At 37.2% G+C, this 18,520-nt stretch overlaps 2 protein-coding genes across 2 annotated transcripts; one reads left to right on the plus strand and one right to left on the minus strand.

Moving 5' to 3' along the window:
• Positions 1 to 765: 765 nt before the first annotated feature.
• LOC107100304 lies at positions 766 to 15,707 on the minus strand (the record flags this gene model as incomplete). Its single annotated transcript, XM_015398746.1, has 13 exons — positions 15,534 to 15,707; positions 15,234 to 15,441; positions 14,861 to 15,027; positions 14,491 to 14,621; positions 11,564 to 11,730; positions 10,946 to 11,031; positions 10,636 to 10,716; positions 8,986 to 9,100; positions 7,059 to 7,234; positions 5,917 to 6,138; positions 5,445 to 5,647; positions 1,144 to 1,266; positions 766 to 903 (listed from the first exon to the last, which is right to left on the minus strand). Coding segments are annotated over exons 1-13 (1,976 nt in total), but the record flags the coding sequence as incomplete, so codon positions are not given.
• A 435-nt stretch (positions 15,708 to 16,142) lies between these two features.
• c1d (C1D nuclear receptor corepressor) lies at positions 16,143 to 17,514 on the plus strand. Its single transcript, XM_015398742.1, has 5 exons — positions 16,143 to 16,206; positions 16,430 to 16,571; positions 16,735 to 16,801; positions 16,893 to 16,948; positions 17,028 to 17,514. Exons 2-5 carry the CDS (start codon positions 16,434 to 16,436, stop codon positions 17,229 to 17,231), a joined length of 465 nt encoding a protein of 154 aa, XP_015254228.1. The 5' UTR covers positions 16,143 to 16,206; positions 16,430 to 16,433; the 3' UTR covers positions 17,232 to 17,514.
• Positions 17,515 to 18,520: the final 1,006 nt, after the last annotated feature.

Genomic DNA, 18,520 nt, shown 5'->3' on the forward strand with positions numbered 1-18,520 from the left:
CAGCCCAACCAATGTTACACACTATTCAGAGACCTTAAGGACCTGCACCAAATACCCTATAGAGTCATTCTATGACCCTTTAAGGAGTATTGATGTAGATTTGTTTTTCATTTTTAGTTCTCAACATATTTAGAGTGTTTTTAACCACTTTCTATCAGGATGAAGTTGATAATCCTCTCTTCTAAAACCTGGATTTTGAAATTTGCAAGTTTATGACATCATCTAGCGTTTTTTCAGACAGGGAATAACTTTCCTCGCTAAACAGTTGGCAGCAGTGTGCTGAACATGCTCAGTTGGACCCTCCCTCTCATCAATAGGACAGAAATTTTAAATTTTTTTGGGGGGGGGAATGGCTTTGAGGTGTAAAAGTAAACTTATTCATATGATTTAGTTTGTCCTGACTGTTTATATTAATTAATAACAACCTGATTAGATTGAATCTTTTTTTGTTTGTTTTATACATAATTCAAAATTATGTACTTGGCATATGCTAAAATCTGTGTCCAACCAGGATATGGTGTTCATTCATAGCTGAAAAGCTACTCAAAGTCCAGGGAAGTTTGGCTGCAGTGTTAGATATCGTTGTCACATAAGGACCGGAGAGCTGGAGGCGTTTTTACAAACGCTTCTGTGAATCTAACTGATTGGGAGGAAAGAGGGTTGTTTTTTGCCATTGAATTTTGGGGGTGTGAGTTTACTTTAAGTTAAGCTTTGATATAAAATTGTGGTTGTAAGTGACATAATGTGTCTCCATAGGTAACCTACGTGTGATAAACCTGCTCAGGAGTCATGGACTTCTCAGACAGCATGCTCTTCTGCTGCAGCTGCCCAAGGGCCAGCAGCCCACGCAGAAACTGGGCGTTCAGGCTGCAGAGGGGGTCTGACATGCGCTGCTTCTTCTGACTGCAGAAATAAATAATAAAACAAGAAATACAAATGGAATTTATAAACAAAATCTCAAACTTCTACATTTTTAAAACAAAAAAAAAATCAATATAAAAAACCTTCCCCATTCTCCCTCCTGCAGGCCTGAACAGAACATCCTGATATATTACACATGCTGTCATGACCTCACACTTTCCCTCTCTCCCTGAATGCATCCACCTCCGCCACACACTCAAACAAAACACACACTTAACAAACCTCTTGCTACAGCGTTGGCTGACAAAGTGCTCCAGTCCCTGATGTAAGAATAGAGCAGCCTCCTTCTCTGTAACCTCACAAGCTTTCTCCTCCTGCTGCAACAGAGCCAGTCCTGTGAAGAATCTGGAATAAAGCAATAAGCACAGTCAGTGCTGAAGACAAGATGAAGATGTGAGACTGTGTTGCAAAAGTATGCACAGCCCTTACATGGTTTTCAAAAGGGCAGGGTGAGGGTTAGATCCCTTTTTTCACAAGATCACCAACTCCAATGTGTTTGGAGGAATCTCTTTCTTCTTTTGCTTGTTTTAAAAAAATTAAAAATACAATTGTTTGTTGAATTTGATCCTTTTTACCTGCATAGCCATTAATAAAACATTTAGCGTTTAACTCAAACAACAACGTCTGAGGAGATAAATTAAAGAAAAGAAAGGATGTAATTTTCTAAAAAAAATGTTTCTTACTTTTTGGAATGAATGGTTTCTGTTTTGTTTATCTATACATTTTTATTGTCCGTGTCCAACAACAAAAGCGAGAAATAAAAAATAAAAAAAAACAACAACAAAAAAAACAATAACAAAAAAACAAATATTTGTAGTTATTAGTCTGTTTGTGGGAAAACTATATAACCAGATGGTCCAGGTTTTATAGTTGAGAGGGTCACTTTCCTACACTTATGACAGAATCCTACATTTCCCTCCTATTATGGTCATCTGCAGGGGCAAGCTAGAAGGGGGGCCATGGGTGGCCAGGGCCACCCTTACTAAGTAATATGTTTTTCCCATTAAAACATACATTACCACCTTGATTTCTTTCACAACTCTAAATAAAAATTTACAAAAAAATTATAGTAATTAATATATTATAAACATCAATATACTAACATTGAATAATAATAATAAAAAAAAACGGAACTCACTCTTTTTAGAACTATGTTTGTATAAATATGTGCTAGCTAGGGCTTCATGAAAACTTAGTCTGTCTTAACAGATTTATTTGGGACACATGGATGTTTTTCTTGTTCAAATTCCAGTTAATGCAGCGTGATCATTTTAGACTGACTCTAGACTGGTTTTAGTGATTATCAGTTTTTTACCCCCCCTCAGACAACATTGGTTCCTGCTTGGCCACCCCCATAGAAATTTTCTGGCTGTCACTGGTCTTCTGACCAGGAGGAGGAGCTTATTTGCCTTGGCCAAATAATGTTTTATTCCCCTCTTGGATTTGCAGTATGAATTGGTTTGAAAACATTCCAGTTTTTCTAAATGAGTTAAAAGCTAATTTGATCACGACAAACAGGTTTAAATTGGAAGGCAACCAGACTTCCACTCTGTTTTTTTTTTAAGGAGTTTTAAAAATTGTCCAGGAGAGTTTTTCCATCCTGTTGGCTCACACCAGAACAATCACTAGTTGGAGCACTGATATATTAAAGCAGCTCCTGAACAGATGCATATCAAAATGCCGCCCCTTGCTCTCTTCTTCTGGATTGTTGGGGACTCTGCTGTGCATGGGCTGTGTGATTGTTTTTTTGGATCATAATGAGAGTGCTTATCTAATCTCTTTGGAATGGGTCCTATGACTAAATTTGAAATGCTTGGAAGCTGAAACCACATCCCCTCCTCTGTTTAGTGATGGCTTTTTTCTTTTTACAAAGAGGGCTTCCTTGACGCCTATCAAAAAAAGATCTGTTCTCTCTGTCCAAAATCTGGACAATTTGGTCTTCAAAGGTGTATCCTTTGCTCTTGAGGTGCAAGTTTAAAGCCAAACTTGTCCAGAGCTACTGGCTCTCCTGTGCAGCTCCTTGCATTTGTGCAATTGTTGTTTGGTTTCTCTAATATACTGTAGGAGGCTGTGCAATCCTTACTGCGCTGCATCGCATAAACAATGCAGCACAAGTTAGGTTTGGATGTTCTGTCTTTAGGAAGAACCAGTTTTTGTCTGAGTTAGTGTTTGTATGTTGGGTTTTGGTAGTTTTTCAGGAATTCCATTTGGACACATAGAATTACAATGTTTTTGAGTATCTCCGTTTTCTCCTCTGTGTTACATGCAGTGTTGTTTTTTTCTCCTAATGGGATTAAGTTTGGCTCTCAGACTTAAAATCCATGCTAAACTATGAATCATCTTACTGATGATGGTTTTCAACCATGTTAACCACTGAAATATGTTTGACTTGGAACTGAATGTTTATTATATTAAACTCTTATGTTTTGAAAGGTATTTGTGGTGAATTTATCACATATATCTGCAGTTATCTTTTTGATCATAATTTGAGCTCATTTCATGCTTTCATTTGTTCTTCTAATGCACAGCCAGGAGGGTGTGTGTTTACAAACAATATATAACAGTCCGAATATTATCTAATTAAATAATCTATATCAGTGGTCTCCAACCCTGGTCCTCAAGATCTACTGTCCTACAGATTTTAGATGCATCCCTGCTTCAACACAGCTGAATCAAATGAATCAGCTTGAAAAGGTAATCAATCATTTGATTCAGCTGTGTTGAAGCAGGGATGCATCTAAAATCTGTAGGACAGTAGATCTTGAGGACCAGGGTTGGAGACCACTGATCTATATACTGCCCATACTAGGTGTGCAATAAATATTTCAAAGTTGCACAACAAATATAAAGACTTCCGAGCAGTATTTAGTATAGACTAGAAATGGTCCCTAAGCCACGCTTTTGAACATTGCTGAACACACAGCACCATGCAATGCAGCAAACAGGTCATGAATAAATCTATGAGAGGTCAAAGCCAGATTGGATTATAAAAAAAAAAAAATAAAATTCTTAAGCATTTCATGAAGCACAATTTAATGGATTCATAGTTGGTCCATGTTTAGTCATGATCTCACTACTCTTTAATGCCAGCTTCAATTATAACTATCAAATCAGTTTAATAATAAAAATAAGACATTTAAGAGTTGTATTTGAATGAATATGTTTAATCTCTCCAAGATAGGATGTCTCAAGTATCCAGTGCTGACTGTGAAGGAAGATTTAGTTTTAGATTTAGGCAGAAGCTTGGTTTGGTGTAGAAGGCTTACAGCCGTACATGTTTGAGCCCTTGCCTCACAACGCTGCCAGTCCTGTTAGCTCTACGCCTGCTGAAGACACAGACGTCCATCCCCGTGAACACTGGGATGGAACTCAATGGGAAAGGAAATTATTCTTATTTATTTCAACCGTTGCTTAGATTAGCTGTGACCAATACGATTTACAGATGACCGTTGATATATGATTGGCCAAATTTAGGTTTTCAATCGACATATAACTAACTGGCCTGCATACAATAACGAGAAAAAAACCCCACAGGATTATTTTTTCAATAGAAATTTTGTAACTTTTGGGACAATATAGTCTGATAAAGAGTACATTTATATATATGTTTAAGCCAGCATGATTTGACATGTAAAAAGTATCCAGAAAGCTCTTAAAGTGGCACATTTGGACAAATATTGTAAGAAGGACATACGTGAAAAAAAAAATCAAATTTATGTTCTAGTATCAACCTCTTAACATTCACCTCATTTTGGGAAATTCTCGCCTATTTTGCATACTCAAATGGAACAACAAAAAACAGGAACTGTAAGCCAAATTGTACATGTGTGATACATTATTTGAAAGCTAACACCTTCTAGTTTCTGAATATATACATGAAAATTGGGTGAGTAAAACACAGAAGCTGCATCAAGCACAAACTGCATCAGTTCAAACAACACTCAAAGTTTTTTATTTTATTCTCGAAAAAAATAGGTCTTTTTTGAACGGCAGTAATAAAGACATTCTTGCTTGTTGTGGCTGCTTTGTCATATTTACATTTTGACATGCTGCTAAATCTGTGTTAATTATGCTTTGGTGCTTGCTGTGTCCATAAAATTAACTTGGTGGTTGAATTGTGGAGAATGGAAGCTTTCCAACGATGTCTAACATGTCTATACTGGTAAACATTCTACCAGTGTAATTTTCATGCATTCTGAGTTATTAGTTGTAAATGCTTTATAATGGTGGGTTTTGAGAGGATAAGTCAATAAACTCATGCTAAAGTACTGTAACATTAGATATGCACTATATATTAAACGCCACTGGTTGTTGCATTAGTTTTAAGGTTTTCAGGTGCCATTAATTGAGGCTCTTCTGATACATTGGGTTGATGGGAATCAAGGATCACAATAGGGTTATGGGGATGAAGAGAGGAAAGATTTTCCTGTTTCTCTGTGATATTGTGCAAAAAAAACCCAAAAAAAACCCCAAAACAACATACTATATTCTGTAGTTTCTAGCATGAGATGGTCCTTCTGTACCTAAGTGCAGGGTGCAGGGGGTGCAGCGCCAGCCCGGTCTGAAGGTGCTGTAGAGCTTCCCTGCTTCTCCCCTGAAGCAGCAGAAGTCTTCCTACATGGAGGCTGAACTCCCAGCTGTCGGGACTCAGAGACCAGGCATCCAGGTGCTTCATTAAGGCTCGATATATGTAACTCTCCTCATCTTGAATCCCTGCATTGCGATTCTGAAACAATAAATGCCCCAAAACCTTCATTTAAAGCTGTTCACATCACTAGAGAAAAGTTTTTACTAAGAAAATCTTTACTGGATTAATTTGTTGGGCTATTTGGAAAGGAGTGTGGACAAGTGCTTGATAAATAATACTGTATGTAAAAAATTAGTTCTGCTAAATCTGTAAAAGCTCAAAAGACATTTCTGATGTGTGTGTTGAAGTCCTGAGGTAAACCTTTTGGGTGCCAGTTTTTAGAGATTGTTTTTAAAGTGAGGAGTTACCTTCCCAGCATTCTTGGACAGCCAGATGTAGAGGGTCTGTATGTAGTCTGATTTGTTGGACTGTCCTTGCTGTCTCAGCAGGTGGTACTCCTTATCCAAGGCCCGCAGCTGGTTCTCCACAGTGGGCGTGCCAAAGAAACCATGCAGCTTACACACTGCCAGAATCTCATCCTGATAGGCGGATGATTTAGCATCACTTAACCCCTCACTATCCTTATAACCCTAGGGAAGACAAAATAACTTTTTTTAATTTTACCGTTGTATAATTCAGCATCATTAAAGCTTTATAACACAACCACAATCTGGTGTCCATCATGAAAATGTTTAACTTGCTATTCACTGCAGAACTGAAATTATTTCTGTGTAAATGTGCATGAATGCCTACTGTTGCACTGACCTGCTAATTGGTGGCAGCCCAGGGTGGGGCTCTGTTGGTGTGGACACACCTGAACTGCTTTGCCTGACACTGGTAAAGGCATAAATGACACCTAGGAAGGCAGCTGCTAATTCTTTTAAGTTATGTTAGAGACTAGTGCTTAAAACTAGCTGCAGAGAATTGAGGACCTATTTAAAAAAACTAAAGAGACAGACGGTAAATCTGATTTTTATATAGGATCTTACTACTGCCGCTGTGTTTAGAGAGTATGTGTAATTTGAGTGGAGTCCTTGTTTGATTTGTACACCTTGATTTGAAAATGGCTGCAGTGGTGTAAATATTTGGGAAAATGTGTATCCATGTTGTGCTTTATGGGGTTGCATTGTATGGTATTTATGGTTAACTGTCTGGGCAAGGTGCAATATTGTGGAAATTTGTAAAACTCTCATGTATATATGGAGATTAGGTTCAAATATTCTAATGCCATTTATAGTTTGTGTGTCCTGAATATTCCTAAGGTTTTTACCTGACTGTTGTTTAGACTGACCACAAAATGGGGAATATAAAAAGAATGGAAAAAGTCTCTACTGCTCTCTAAAGTCATGGGTCCGCCCCTTTCAAGTGTGGGCTGCAGTTACTGAAACGCTTGACACCTACTTTTTTTTTTTAGAAACTATCAAAGCAGGAATTGACTCAATGTAAGAAGTTTGAATGTTTTATGCAACTAATCAAACTGCTGTTTATTTTTTATTTTTTATTTGTTCACCTTTCTGTGAAGGCTGTAAATCTCCAAAGAGTTATGCTGCTCCTCCAAAACGAGGCCGAGCAGGAAGTGGAGCTTGGCATTTCTGGGACTTAGTGGGATAGCCGATGCGTAACAAGCAGCCGCCTGCTCCAGGCTGTGCAGAAGACACTCCATATTCTCCTGCTTTAACTGGTCCCCTGCAGAAGGTGGATGGAGAAGAGCACTGCTTGTTTACACATTAGTTAAAAACTTACAGACGGGATTTATTCTTGCTGAACTGCATGTGGGCCTCACATTGGAGTAGCATCTATATAGATCTAGAAGGAAACAAGCTCAGTTCGATGGACAGTTCAGTCGGTTTTTGATTCGGACTTGAACTGGGCCACTCTAACATAAGTGCTTGCTTGCATGTTTAGGGTTATGTTAGAAGATGAACCCCAGTCTGAACATGTATGAACATTTTTGCAACTTCTAACAAGTTCTCTTCCAGTACTGCTCTGTTCACACATCTCATTCTTTTGTAGGTTTGTACTGAGAAGGGAATTGACTGAAATAGATGTTATAGGGTTATAGATTGGAGGAGCCTGAATTCAGATGGACATGAAAATGGTCATAAAATATTTCTACAACTTTTTGTTTAATGTCATGGTTATGTTCTGCTTTCTTATATATGATATCTTTTTCATAATGCTGGATGCTTCAATGTGTTTTGACCAAAAACAACAGATAACAAAACTTATTTTTTTTCATTTGTCAACATAAGACACTAATTCAATCAATGACTGAATAAATCGTTTAAACCCATTTTTGTGATTTCTTGATAGGAAATATTTGGGAACACTGTATCAGAAATCATAACTTTTGAAATAAAAACAGAACGATTAAACCCAGTTTAATATTGCATCCTTAATCTGTGTTCAAGTAGCATGACACGGCCTTCTTGTTTTGCAGCAATATGACCCATGGGGTTAAACTGAGCCTCTCTTTAAGCCACTCAGCCTCTTAAAGCTCCCGTTTATATTTTAAGAGATCTGCCTCTCTCCCTGGATCTGGTGTTCTTTCTCTGTTCGGTTTCAGTGACTCTTATTCGGTCGTCTTGGATCAGTCTAAAATGTCACTTCTGTGAGTCATCAAGCAATTAAGGAGGCACGCATAGCTGAAAAAAGAAGGAACCCCAGCAGTAACTGGAGTCTCTGACACATTAGACACGAGAGGACGTCTCAGAGGCGACCACAAACGGCCCCATTTCCATGTATTTTTTAATAGCTGCAGCTGAGATAAGATGCAATGTCGGAATCGAGACACGGACACAAGGGCCCGGTTCTGATTTTCTATTGTATCAAAATCACATTGAACCACATCAAGGATTCATTTAGGAAAAACAGATTTAACATAAATGTTAGCAATGTAAAATATTGAAGGTTTATTTCATTCTTGATGGATTTTAGAACCGAGTTTCACATTGAAGAAGTTAGATGCTGTCCTGCAGCAGAATGTTCATTTAAGTTTATATGTATTGTAAATGGGCAAAGAGTAACAAAAATCCAGATTAAGGATAAAAAGGCTAGATTTAATCCATAGTTCTTGGCAGGATGTGAAAAAATGTCATGTCAAGCAAATAATATGGCAAGAACATTAAATGCACACACTAAACATAATTTTCTGCGGAAGAAGCAAGACGGTAACAAGAACAAACAGCAGACGTGGTCAAATGTCTGCAGGGACAGGATAGAGGGTTAATAGAAATTCATGAAACTCATTAAAAACCGTAATGACTTTGAAGAAGACAGTATAATCATTAGTGAGATATATGGTTTATATTGAAAAACAATGCAACAATAGCAGCATTATGGAAATTACATAAAATTTTTTATTTTTTATTTTTAGATTTTTTAGGGGGGCTGTGTTTCTAATTTGCATTTCTTACCAAACAATGATGAAAATATACCTGGTTTAGGTAGATGTTGGTTGTAGCAGCTGAGATGCTCCTCAGCCAGAGAACAAAGTTTATCCACACAGTGATCCTCTCCTGCCAGTCGGAGTCTTTTCTCCCAGCTACGCACCTAAAAAGAAACTCATAATGGTGAATATCATCCAGCATAAGGCTATAGAGAATGTGGGGAAGTTGAATTGTAATTATGGTGATGGCGCAAAAAAAATCAAATTACTGTAACTTTTAGTAGCCAGTTAATTTTAATCTTAAATAATTTAGGAGGATTCAACACTCATTGAGGTTTTTGGACTTGTATTTCTGGACATCTGGATGTTGAGGCGATACCTCCTATTAAAGATCAGAGTATTGGGGAAATTTAATAAAAACCTATCTGCTACTTTCCTCTCATTTTCACCAACAGATTCTTCGTATTTGAGTTGTAGTTGCAGTTGTAAAGTCTGCATAAAAGCTATATTTGATATATTAAGCTCATTAAAATAATTTAATAGAGGCGGTTAAACCAGTTTAAATTTCAGCTACTATAGCTGATATGAAGACTTCTTCTGCAGACGTATTTGGAGGAATGGTTAACTGTGTTTGCAGCCAAGCAGCTGCATCAAAAGCCTTTTGATGCAGCCCATTGAAAAGCATTAGATTCAGAGTCGTAAAGCATAAAAATGGCACCTGCCAGACAGCACTGTGCTAGATGCAAAGATTGGTGATGCAGGGATTAATACACTTGGGGCAGACCCTTGGTTCCAGGGAATGAATTTTCTTTAATCCTGCACCAAGAGAATTTGGACAATTGGATACTCATCTTTTAAGAATAACTTGAGAATTTGCATCAATATTTGGAGGAGGGGCAAAAGCTGCTGTCAATTCAATGCAAATCAGGATGTATGAAGGGGCAGTATGCATGATTGCTGTGCATTAGGTTTTTAAACTCTACGGCTGGCCTCCGGAAGAAATGAGGATCAGTGAACAAAGCAGAGTCCATTAGGATGTGGATCCAATAAATCTGTTTTGTAGAAACCGCAGTGAGCTGCACAGACCCCAACCTAATAAAAACAACTTTAGAATGACTTAGAACAGACTCTACAGGCCGTGCTGTCCAACACCAGTGCCTGACCTCTAAAATAGAAGAGTGGTCAGAAAATCCAACAATAAAACTGGAAATACAAATGTAAGTGTATTTGCCCTTCATTTGAGTAGGTAAATAAGATGATCAATGGAATTAATATTTTAAAATGAGACAATTACATATTATGCACTTGAAATTAGACTGTATTTGGTTTTTTTTCTTATTTGAAACTAAATTGTCTTATTCCACTGGCAAATTGTCTCACCTACCTGCTCAATTAAATAAATAATTTAATTGTTTTAAGGAAAATTCTTTACTTTTATTTCAATTTTTTGGAATTTAAAACATCAAACTTAATGTCTTACTCTATGCATTAAGGATAGGTTGGTACAAAGACAAATTGTCCATTACTTTTGGCAATAGGTTTTGAATTAAGGCATAAAAAACATAATAATCAGCAACTTGATAAAGGATATGTTGGTAAAAATTGCGTTTTTTTCAGGTTATAAATTGTCTGTATAAAAACAAAATGTACACTTGTGTAAAATCTGAGGACAGGAGGTCAGAAAACAGGAGGTAATTACCTTATAAACATGCTTGGTTTCTATCTCCAAACCTCCAGATGTTAGAAAGTGCTGCTTATACCAGTTGGTTTCTGTCACATCCTGAATAAAAAAGCAATGATTCTGAAAGAGTCCAGTGATGGAGTTATAATAGCAAATGAATAAAGCTGAGAAATAGAAATCAACATCACACAACCAAACACATGCTTTAAGGTGGAGATTAAAGTAGCTTAGAGTCTGTGAGAGCAGTTTTAAATAAAGGATGAGCAAATTCAGGGTCAATAGGAACGACTGTGGCACTGCTGAGCTCTGCTTCATCTTTTATTTTAACCTTTGCATCCAGGTCCCCTGTGGGTTGGAGTGGACAGTCCAGGGTGTGCGGCCCGAGCTCAGATAGTTGCATCACGCTGTCACATCCTGTTTAGTGGAAAAAAAGAAAACATAAAAGAAAAATGCAAATCATTTATTTCATATTGAAAAAATTACCTGTATTGAAATCCTCACTGTAGGAAACATATAACAGAAAGAAAGGCATGTATGCCAGCCGGATACAACATGTTTACTTAAGAAATAATACCCCTTTCAATAAAGAAACATAATCTTTGTCTACAGTACCACCACGTTATTTGATATTACAGGATGGGTTAGAGTAGAGGTTAGACAGAGAGCACCTAGCACATTAACAATGTTGTTATTCAAGCACCTCTAATGGGTAAAGCTACCCTTCAGGGTGAAATGAGGACATAAATCTTTAAGGATCCAAGAAGTGACAAAATTACTCTTTATAATTTATTACTTAAAAACATATTTCAACTATTCAAAAGTCCCATATGTGAAATATCTCTTTATTTCTAAGCAGAATGTGAATTATCACTTCAGCTGAGCTAAAAATTAGGTTCAGTTTAGAAAAACATAGATTTTTATGTAAACCGAGGCTCCAGATTTTTACCTCGGTAATGAAAAAAACAACGGACCATAGCTGCTGAAATCTTTTTATCAAGCTCCAACTCAGGGACCTTCCAGCAATCTCCCAGAGGACAGCCGCTAAGTGGGTCGACCCGTGATCGCCGGGCCAGCAACTCAATGTAAGGCTTGGAGAAGATGCTCTTTGGGTTACTGTAAAACAGTGGAATTTAATTTATTGACTTATAACGTGCTGCAGTGAAAGTGTGCTTTTGGGTATGTATTTGTTACCTGGCTGGAACAGTAAGAACTTTTTAACAGGAATATAAAACATTATGAGGAGACCCTGCACCTAATGGAGACCAAAGCCCCATTAGAAAATTAAAAACATTTGCTACTTGATTTTTAAATCCAACGTTTAGATTGAAGACTAAAGTTTAAGTTTAGTTTAGCTTAAAGTTAAGGTGAGTTATGCACTGGTAATAGTCAGGTTAAGGTTTATCATCAGGGTTATAGGACATGGAAGGGGTTTATTAGGATGACAAAAATAAATAGGGGGTCAATATTTGGTTCTCACTACATATAGCAAGACAAGAACATGTGTGTGTGTGTGTGTGTGTGTGTGTGTGCCTGTTTATGATACCTATTTAGGATCTTTTCTAATATATTTACTGATCCCCTGAGGACCAACAGGTCTTAAGGAGATCAAACTCTGGTCTTAATGTGGTGGAACCTCATTTTCACTGTTAGAAGGGGGGTTTAGAGGTGTAAGTAAGTTAACTTCAGAATAAGGTTAGTACTATAACGTTAACTAACTGAAAGAACGTAATTGTAAAGCGCTAATATGTGTGTGGGGAGAAGTGGTAGGTTAGCTACGGTCAGATCTTTCCATGCTCTCGTCCTGCGTGTAGAATATTTATTTGAACTGCTCTTATTATTTCTGTGATTTATTTAAAACAAGCTTGAATTTATTGTAGGTTTTCTCCATTCTTCATAGGTGTAAACATTTACACACAGTACAGCTCGCTAATATTTATACAGATGTTCTGTAGAAAGCTTTGCATGCATGACATGTTTTGTGTAGCCATAAACAAACTTCTAACTCCATCTGGCTGATATTTAGTCAGTCTCCTTTCTAGGGTTGTTGGAGTTGATTTAAACTGATTGTCTTCCTCACACAAACCCTGCCTCCATGCATGGCCTTCCTTACATTTCCAATAAGGTTGAGCAGACCTTTTTTAATCCAGCAACAGAGACAAACCATATGTCTTCTACATAGGCGTTTATGGACTGATGAGGGAATGCCTCAGTTACTTAACCTTAAAAAAACCAGATGAAAAGTTTGGATGAAGATCTCAGACTCAGAAGATTTTCTAAATGTAAACATAGTGGTGGTGTCATAAGGGTTTGGCACTTGCTCACTGAACAAAAAGGATGAAGGTCAAATTTCATATATGATATTTGGAAAAAGTGGATGGTTTCTCTTCCACTTAAAGGACATTAGAACATGTGTGGAACAGTTATGTTCCATAAACATAAAAAAAGAAACTGATGTTTGGTCATTTTATATTTGGCAATAAGTGTCCCACTATTTGTTTACCCGTTAAATGATGCCACAATTCTGGAAAGTTAAGTGTGTGGGTTTACATTTAATCAAAATGACAAAGTTTATAGAGTCAATCTCTATAAAAAGACATAGAGATAAGATTCAGCAATCACTGACAATCCCATGTCTCCACTCTTACAGACGGATGTCTATCTACCTGGTTGGGTGTTGCACTGAGCTCATCAAGGGTTGGTTCATAAGAGAGAGTCTGGGAGTGGATAGAAAACCATGGGCTGCCTGCAGCCCTGAACACTTTAGCTTGAGTTTGCCGTTCATGGCAGAGTGACCAAAACAGCGAGATCAGCAGATCTGCTGTTTCTGTGACAGGATGCCATCCCAGCAGGGAGTGGCTAAGCTGGAGACCTTCATGAAGAGGAGCTGCCAGGCTGGTGTGGTTGTGTGGGACTTTTTCAGGCAGTACAGAGCTCTCTGTTTTTCTATTTGTTAAAAAAAGAGAAAAATGGTCAATTGCCTGCAATTGTTGTTTCTTCAAGTTACATCCAATCAATGATACTAAACAGAAGCAGAATAATCTATTTGGGATTTAGGAAGAGGATTTAGGAAATGCCTCATTAACAGTGTAAATATTTGCTTCCTTCTTTTTTACATGGTATGTTTCAGGCTTTTGACTCTGTGACATCGAGGAAATCTACAATTCATTTAAATCCAGATTATGAAATTCATATAAGTTGTATTGTTAAGTAAACAAATAAAAATGCTTTATGCAGGTTTCTGACTTGCAAAATCTCTATCTAAAAAAACATGAAAAGGCGATGAATTAAACTGACTCCTTAATAATAAAGTCAATTCTGTTGTCTGTCCAATGTGTCTATGCTAATATGGTTCTGAGGGTTCGAAGATGAAAAGCGGAGGGACTTCAGCATCACCTGAAACCGATACTTGCTTTGATGGTGTTTTTTTTACTGCATGAAGATTTGGAGTAAACAAAAAAAAAAAAAAAAAAATTGAAAAAAAAAACCTTTGAAAAAACGGAAAAAAAAAAAAACAAAAAAAAGCAATTTTTTCTTAAAATAAGTACATTTGTTCTTGGATTGAGGAGGTAAATAAAACACAATTGCATTGTCTTATTTCAAGTGCATATTATCCAATTATTTTATTTTAAGAGTAAAAATGCTCATTCCATTGGCAAACTATCTAATTTACCCACTTAAATTAAGGGTATTTACACTTAATTACATTTTTTTGTATCTATTTCTAGATCGTTTTTCCAGTGTAAACCTGATACAATTAAAGGGAATAGTTACAAATCAAATTATTGGTCTGTAGGCTAACAAAATGTAAAGCTCATTTTCATAACTATACAGTTAAAATCCTGTCAACATTTGTCCATAATTCCGAGGTGTCACCTGTGGTGGACAGACATGGGTCTGTACAGAGCACTGAGGGATACAGGGCACTCATAATCCAGCTGCTTTTTCCCTTCAGTGAAGGTCACAGCCATGGGAAGCAGCTCCCGTGTCACCAGCACAGTGTACATCTGCAACATTAAGACAGCTGCATTTAATGATAAATGCACCAGAGCTTCGTGAAAATTAAATTACCTTAATAAATGAAATCTCCTGAAATTTAGATTTTGTCCTCCTATTTATTAATAAGAAGCCAGCAAAAGGGGCTACTCAAAAAAAAAATACAACAAAAATAACATTAAATGATATGATTATGTTTAAATGAGACTAAATATATAATGTTTGGTAATCCTCTCTGGGGCTTGTATACCTGTGAAACACTGCCATCTGCTGAGCAGACAGAAACCTCCACCATAGTGTCCCCAAAATGCAGTGGCACAGGCTGAGAGCTGCTCTTCCCATTTACTGTCACTTTAATAAGGCTGTCAGGGACCTTGACAACAAGTGTCACAACATTGCAGTAAAATGGGACAAAACCTGCATGTAAATAAAAAGCAAAATGTTAGTTTACCTCAAACTGCACAACATAAAAAAACAAAACAAAACAAAAAAATACTAATACTAATTATAATAATAGGCTACTTTTTAGGCATTTAATTTGGGAATATGATCACAGACCTCATCGCCAAAGGAAAACCCTTCACATTAACATCTTGGGTAAGATTACTAAGGCTTTTACTTACTGCTGTATCCATGGACTTTAGTGGTAAAGGCTGGATTCAGTGGAAAATCCCCTTCTACAGACAGATCAGTGAGCTCTGCAATTTTTCCTGATAGCTTAGTTATTTCCACACTGTATTTCTTCACCGTCCCATCCTCAGCAACCACTTCAATATCTACTCTGTTCAACCCATCCTTCAGTTTAACAGTGCTGGAACGGTCACCAGACAGCTGAAAAAACATAACAAGAGTCTAACTGAAATGCAAAGAAATTTCTTTAAGATAAAAGAAAAGAAAAAAAAAATTTGAAGTCTGACACTTACAATGCTGTATGATGCTCCACAATCACTGGTGCTCAGGTCCAGGGTGACTTTGCTGACCCTGCTCTCCACTGTCACTTTATAGTCTGTAACCTGTGGTGAGAAGGCTGGATGTAGCTTCCCAGCAGAGATGGAGAGTTTCTCTAAATCACAGTTATCCATGACTTTAGCCTTTTGTCTGTCAGGACTGTCTGCAGCTCTGAACAGGGATGAAACTGAACTGGTCTTCTTATTTACACATAATGACGTCCCAGGTTTCCCAGGCAACAGCAACACCTCTTTTCTGCTTTCTATATTTCCCCCCTAAAGCATCACATATTTATTTATTTTGTGTTTTTGTTAAATACTTCATAGTTGATGTATTATATTATGTTTTTTTTATGAGATAGAATCTCATAGTTTTACTTTATATTTATTTGTATTTAATTTTGTAGTTATTTTTCAGTCAAAATGAATTATGACTGAAACACCAGTAATATTGATAAAATTTAATAAGTTTATTAATAACCCCTTAAACTAATGTAAACAACTTAAAAGTAAAAACAAAATGAAGCAGTGAAGGTGTGCGCAGTGACTCTCCCAACCGGCAGGTGGCGCTAGAGAGAGTTCAAAAGGTTACTTGTTGTATTTCACTTCCTGTTTGGTGTTGGTCAGCACGTTAAGCTTCCTAAAGAAGGTAAATGCCGTCATTAAGTTGTCTGAGGTGAACTGATAGATTCTTCTTATTAGTTTTAGGTGTAGTTAACATTGCATTTTATCTGTTTTAATGTTTATCAAGACATGTATCCGCTGTTAGCTGTATTGGAAGCTAGCGCATTAGCTAGCTTGCTAGCTAGCCAGCGCGTGCTTCTCTGAGGTACAGATAGATTACTGAAATATTTTGGCTTGTAACTTTGCAGGAACATGGCAGCGGTAGCGCCAGTCGAGGAATACCCGCAGGAGATAGACGAACAGCTGACGAGCTTTGATTCTTCGGTGAATGCGGTGAAAACAATGTTGGAGAAGCTGATCTCCATTTCGAGAAACGACCAGATGCAAAAGGTAAGACTTGTTGATCTTACTGCCAATAATGTCCACAGGATATCTAGTAGTAAAGCTTAAATACCCTGATTTCTGCGGGATCTATTTTTCTATTTTGACCTGTTTTAAGTTTATGGTTTGTGTTTATAAAACTGTTATTACATGTAATAAACTATCTTTCCAGCTGGATCCTTTGGATCAAGCCAAGCTGGATCTGATGTCTGTCTATACTCTTAATTCCTTGTTCTGGAGTAAGTTATTGATTCATGTATTCTTTGAACCAATGCATAATGGTTAAGTCTATTGGGAAGTAGTGGTGTTAACTCTCTTTGTTGTTTGCAGTGTACTTGGTGACAAAGGGGATCAACCCAAGAGAACATGGAATCAAACAGGAGCTGGTTTGTTCTCTTTAATGCTCTGATTCTTTCTCTGTACCCAGGATGATCTCCTGATTACCCTCTTTCGGTTTTTCCTTAGGAGCGCATAAGGACGTATATGAACAGAGTGAAGGAGATTACAGACAAGAAGAAAGCTGCACGTCTAGACAAGGGAGCTGCTTCACGTTTCTTGAGAAATGCTCTGTATGATCCTGAGGAAAAAGAGCAAAAAAAAGCTGCGTCCAAGAAGTCGGCGGATACGGACTCTGAAGCGCCTCATAAGAAACGGCCTAAACAGAGCTGATGATGAGGAAGATGCTCCTCTGTCGGGTCCAACTGCGTGCGCTCAAAGAAGGGCTGATGGACACTGCTGTTCAAACTGCAGGTTAAGAGACTGTAAATATTTGAAGGAGTTCAGTTGTTGGACAGCGGTGGCCCTGGGTGATCTCTAGGAGTTCACTGGATGTTCTGGAGATAAAAAAGCTACTTTGTCTTGTAGGCTTGTCAGGTTTGGCTGCTGTGGGGGCATTTCTTTGTCTCTTATTGCTGACAGCATCATTGTGACTTGAAGCTGATATCAACCTGACTAAAAAAAAAAAAGAAAAGAAATGTGTTACAATATTTGATATTAAGGAGTAGCTGGTAATAAAACAAGCATTCCCCCCCCACACACCATTAAAAATATTTTAAATATGAATTGACGAGAAAAACAAAATGAAGTTACTGTTAGTTTCAGATTCTCTATTTTTTTTTTGTCTTGGCCCCCAATGCTAACAATTTCTAGAATTTTATTGGTTTATTTTATTTTTTTAAACTCTATTAGAAGGTTTTGCATAAAGGTTTGTTCCTTATATAGGGCAAGTAGTTTCCAAGCAGTGGCAACGAAAACATTTTTTTAGCTATTTTATTACAATTTTTTTTTTATATACAAGGATGATCCAAATATGAACATTTTACTGTGGCTGAGTTTGAATTTAATGAAGAAGCTGTGAAGGGAGCTAAAAATTAGAGCAACAACAAGAAGGCCTCCTGACCTTGGAGACCTGGAGCTAAATGCAAAAAATGAGAAAATGTAAACAGCTGCTGAGGGGATTATAAGAATAGTATGGTTGCTGTTCTACCAATAAAGATTTTCCTGGTTTCTTAGAAGCTTATTTTTTGTTTTTTGCACATCTTTTATCATAAAAAACCAAACTAATCAAAGGGTTAGCAATCCATTGATTATTTCTCTCTGAGAGATTTAAATGTGGGGTTATTGATCAAGTCTGAATGTTTTCCTTAAGTCCACAATGCTTTAATATCTAATTCAGATATTTGCTTTAGGACTAGTGAAGGCTCCATCCATCTGCCCAAATGGGTCATTATTGTGCAGATCATCATTGTAAAACTGGATTATAACATCCTACCAAGTGCTGCACCTAAGTAGTCCATTTTCATTGCAATCTTACACAAACTGATTATTATTTATAATTTATGATTTACTTGGCTGCTGTGCGTTCCATTCTGCCAAGTTTGGTTATTCATTGTGAAGTTAAAGTTTACTCAGATGGAACAGAGAAGCTTAAAGTGGAGCAGCCAAACAAACCGGTTTCG

The sequence above is a fragment of the Cyprinodon variegatus genome, unplaced genomic scaffold (assembly GCF_000732505.1).
Source record: "Cyprinodon variegatus isolate N-32 unplaced genomic scaffold, C_variegatus-1.0 Scaffold957, whole genome shotgun sequence".
In the NCBI taxonomy this organism is placed as follows: Eukaryota; Metazoa; Chordata; class Actinopteri; order Cyprinodontiformes; family Cyprinodontidae; genus Cyprinodon; species Cyprinodon variegatus.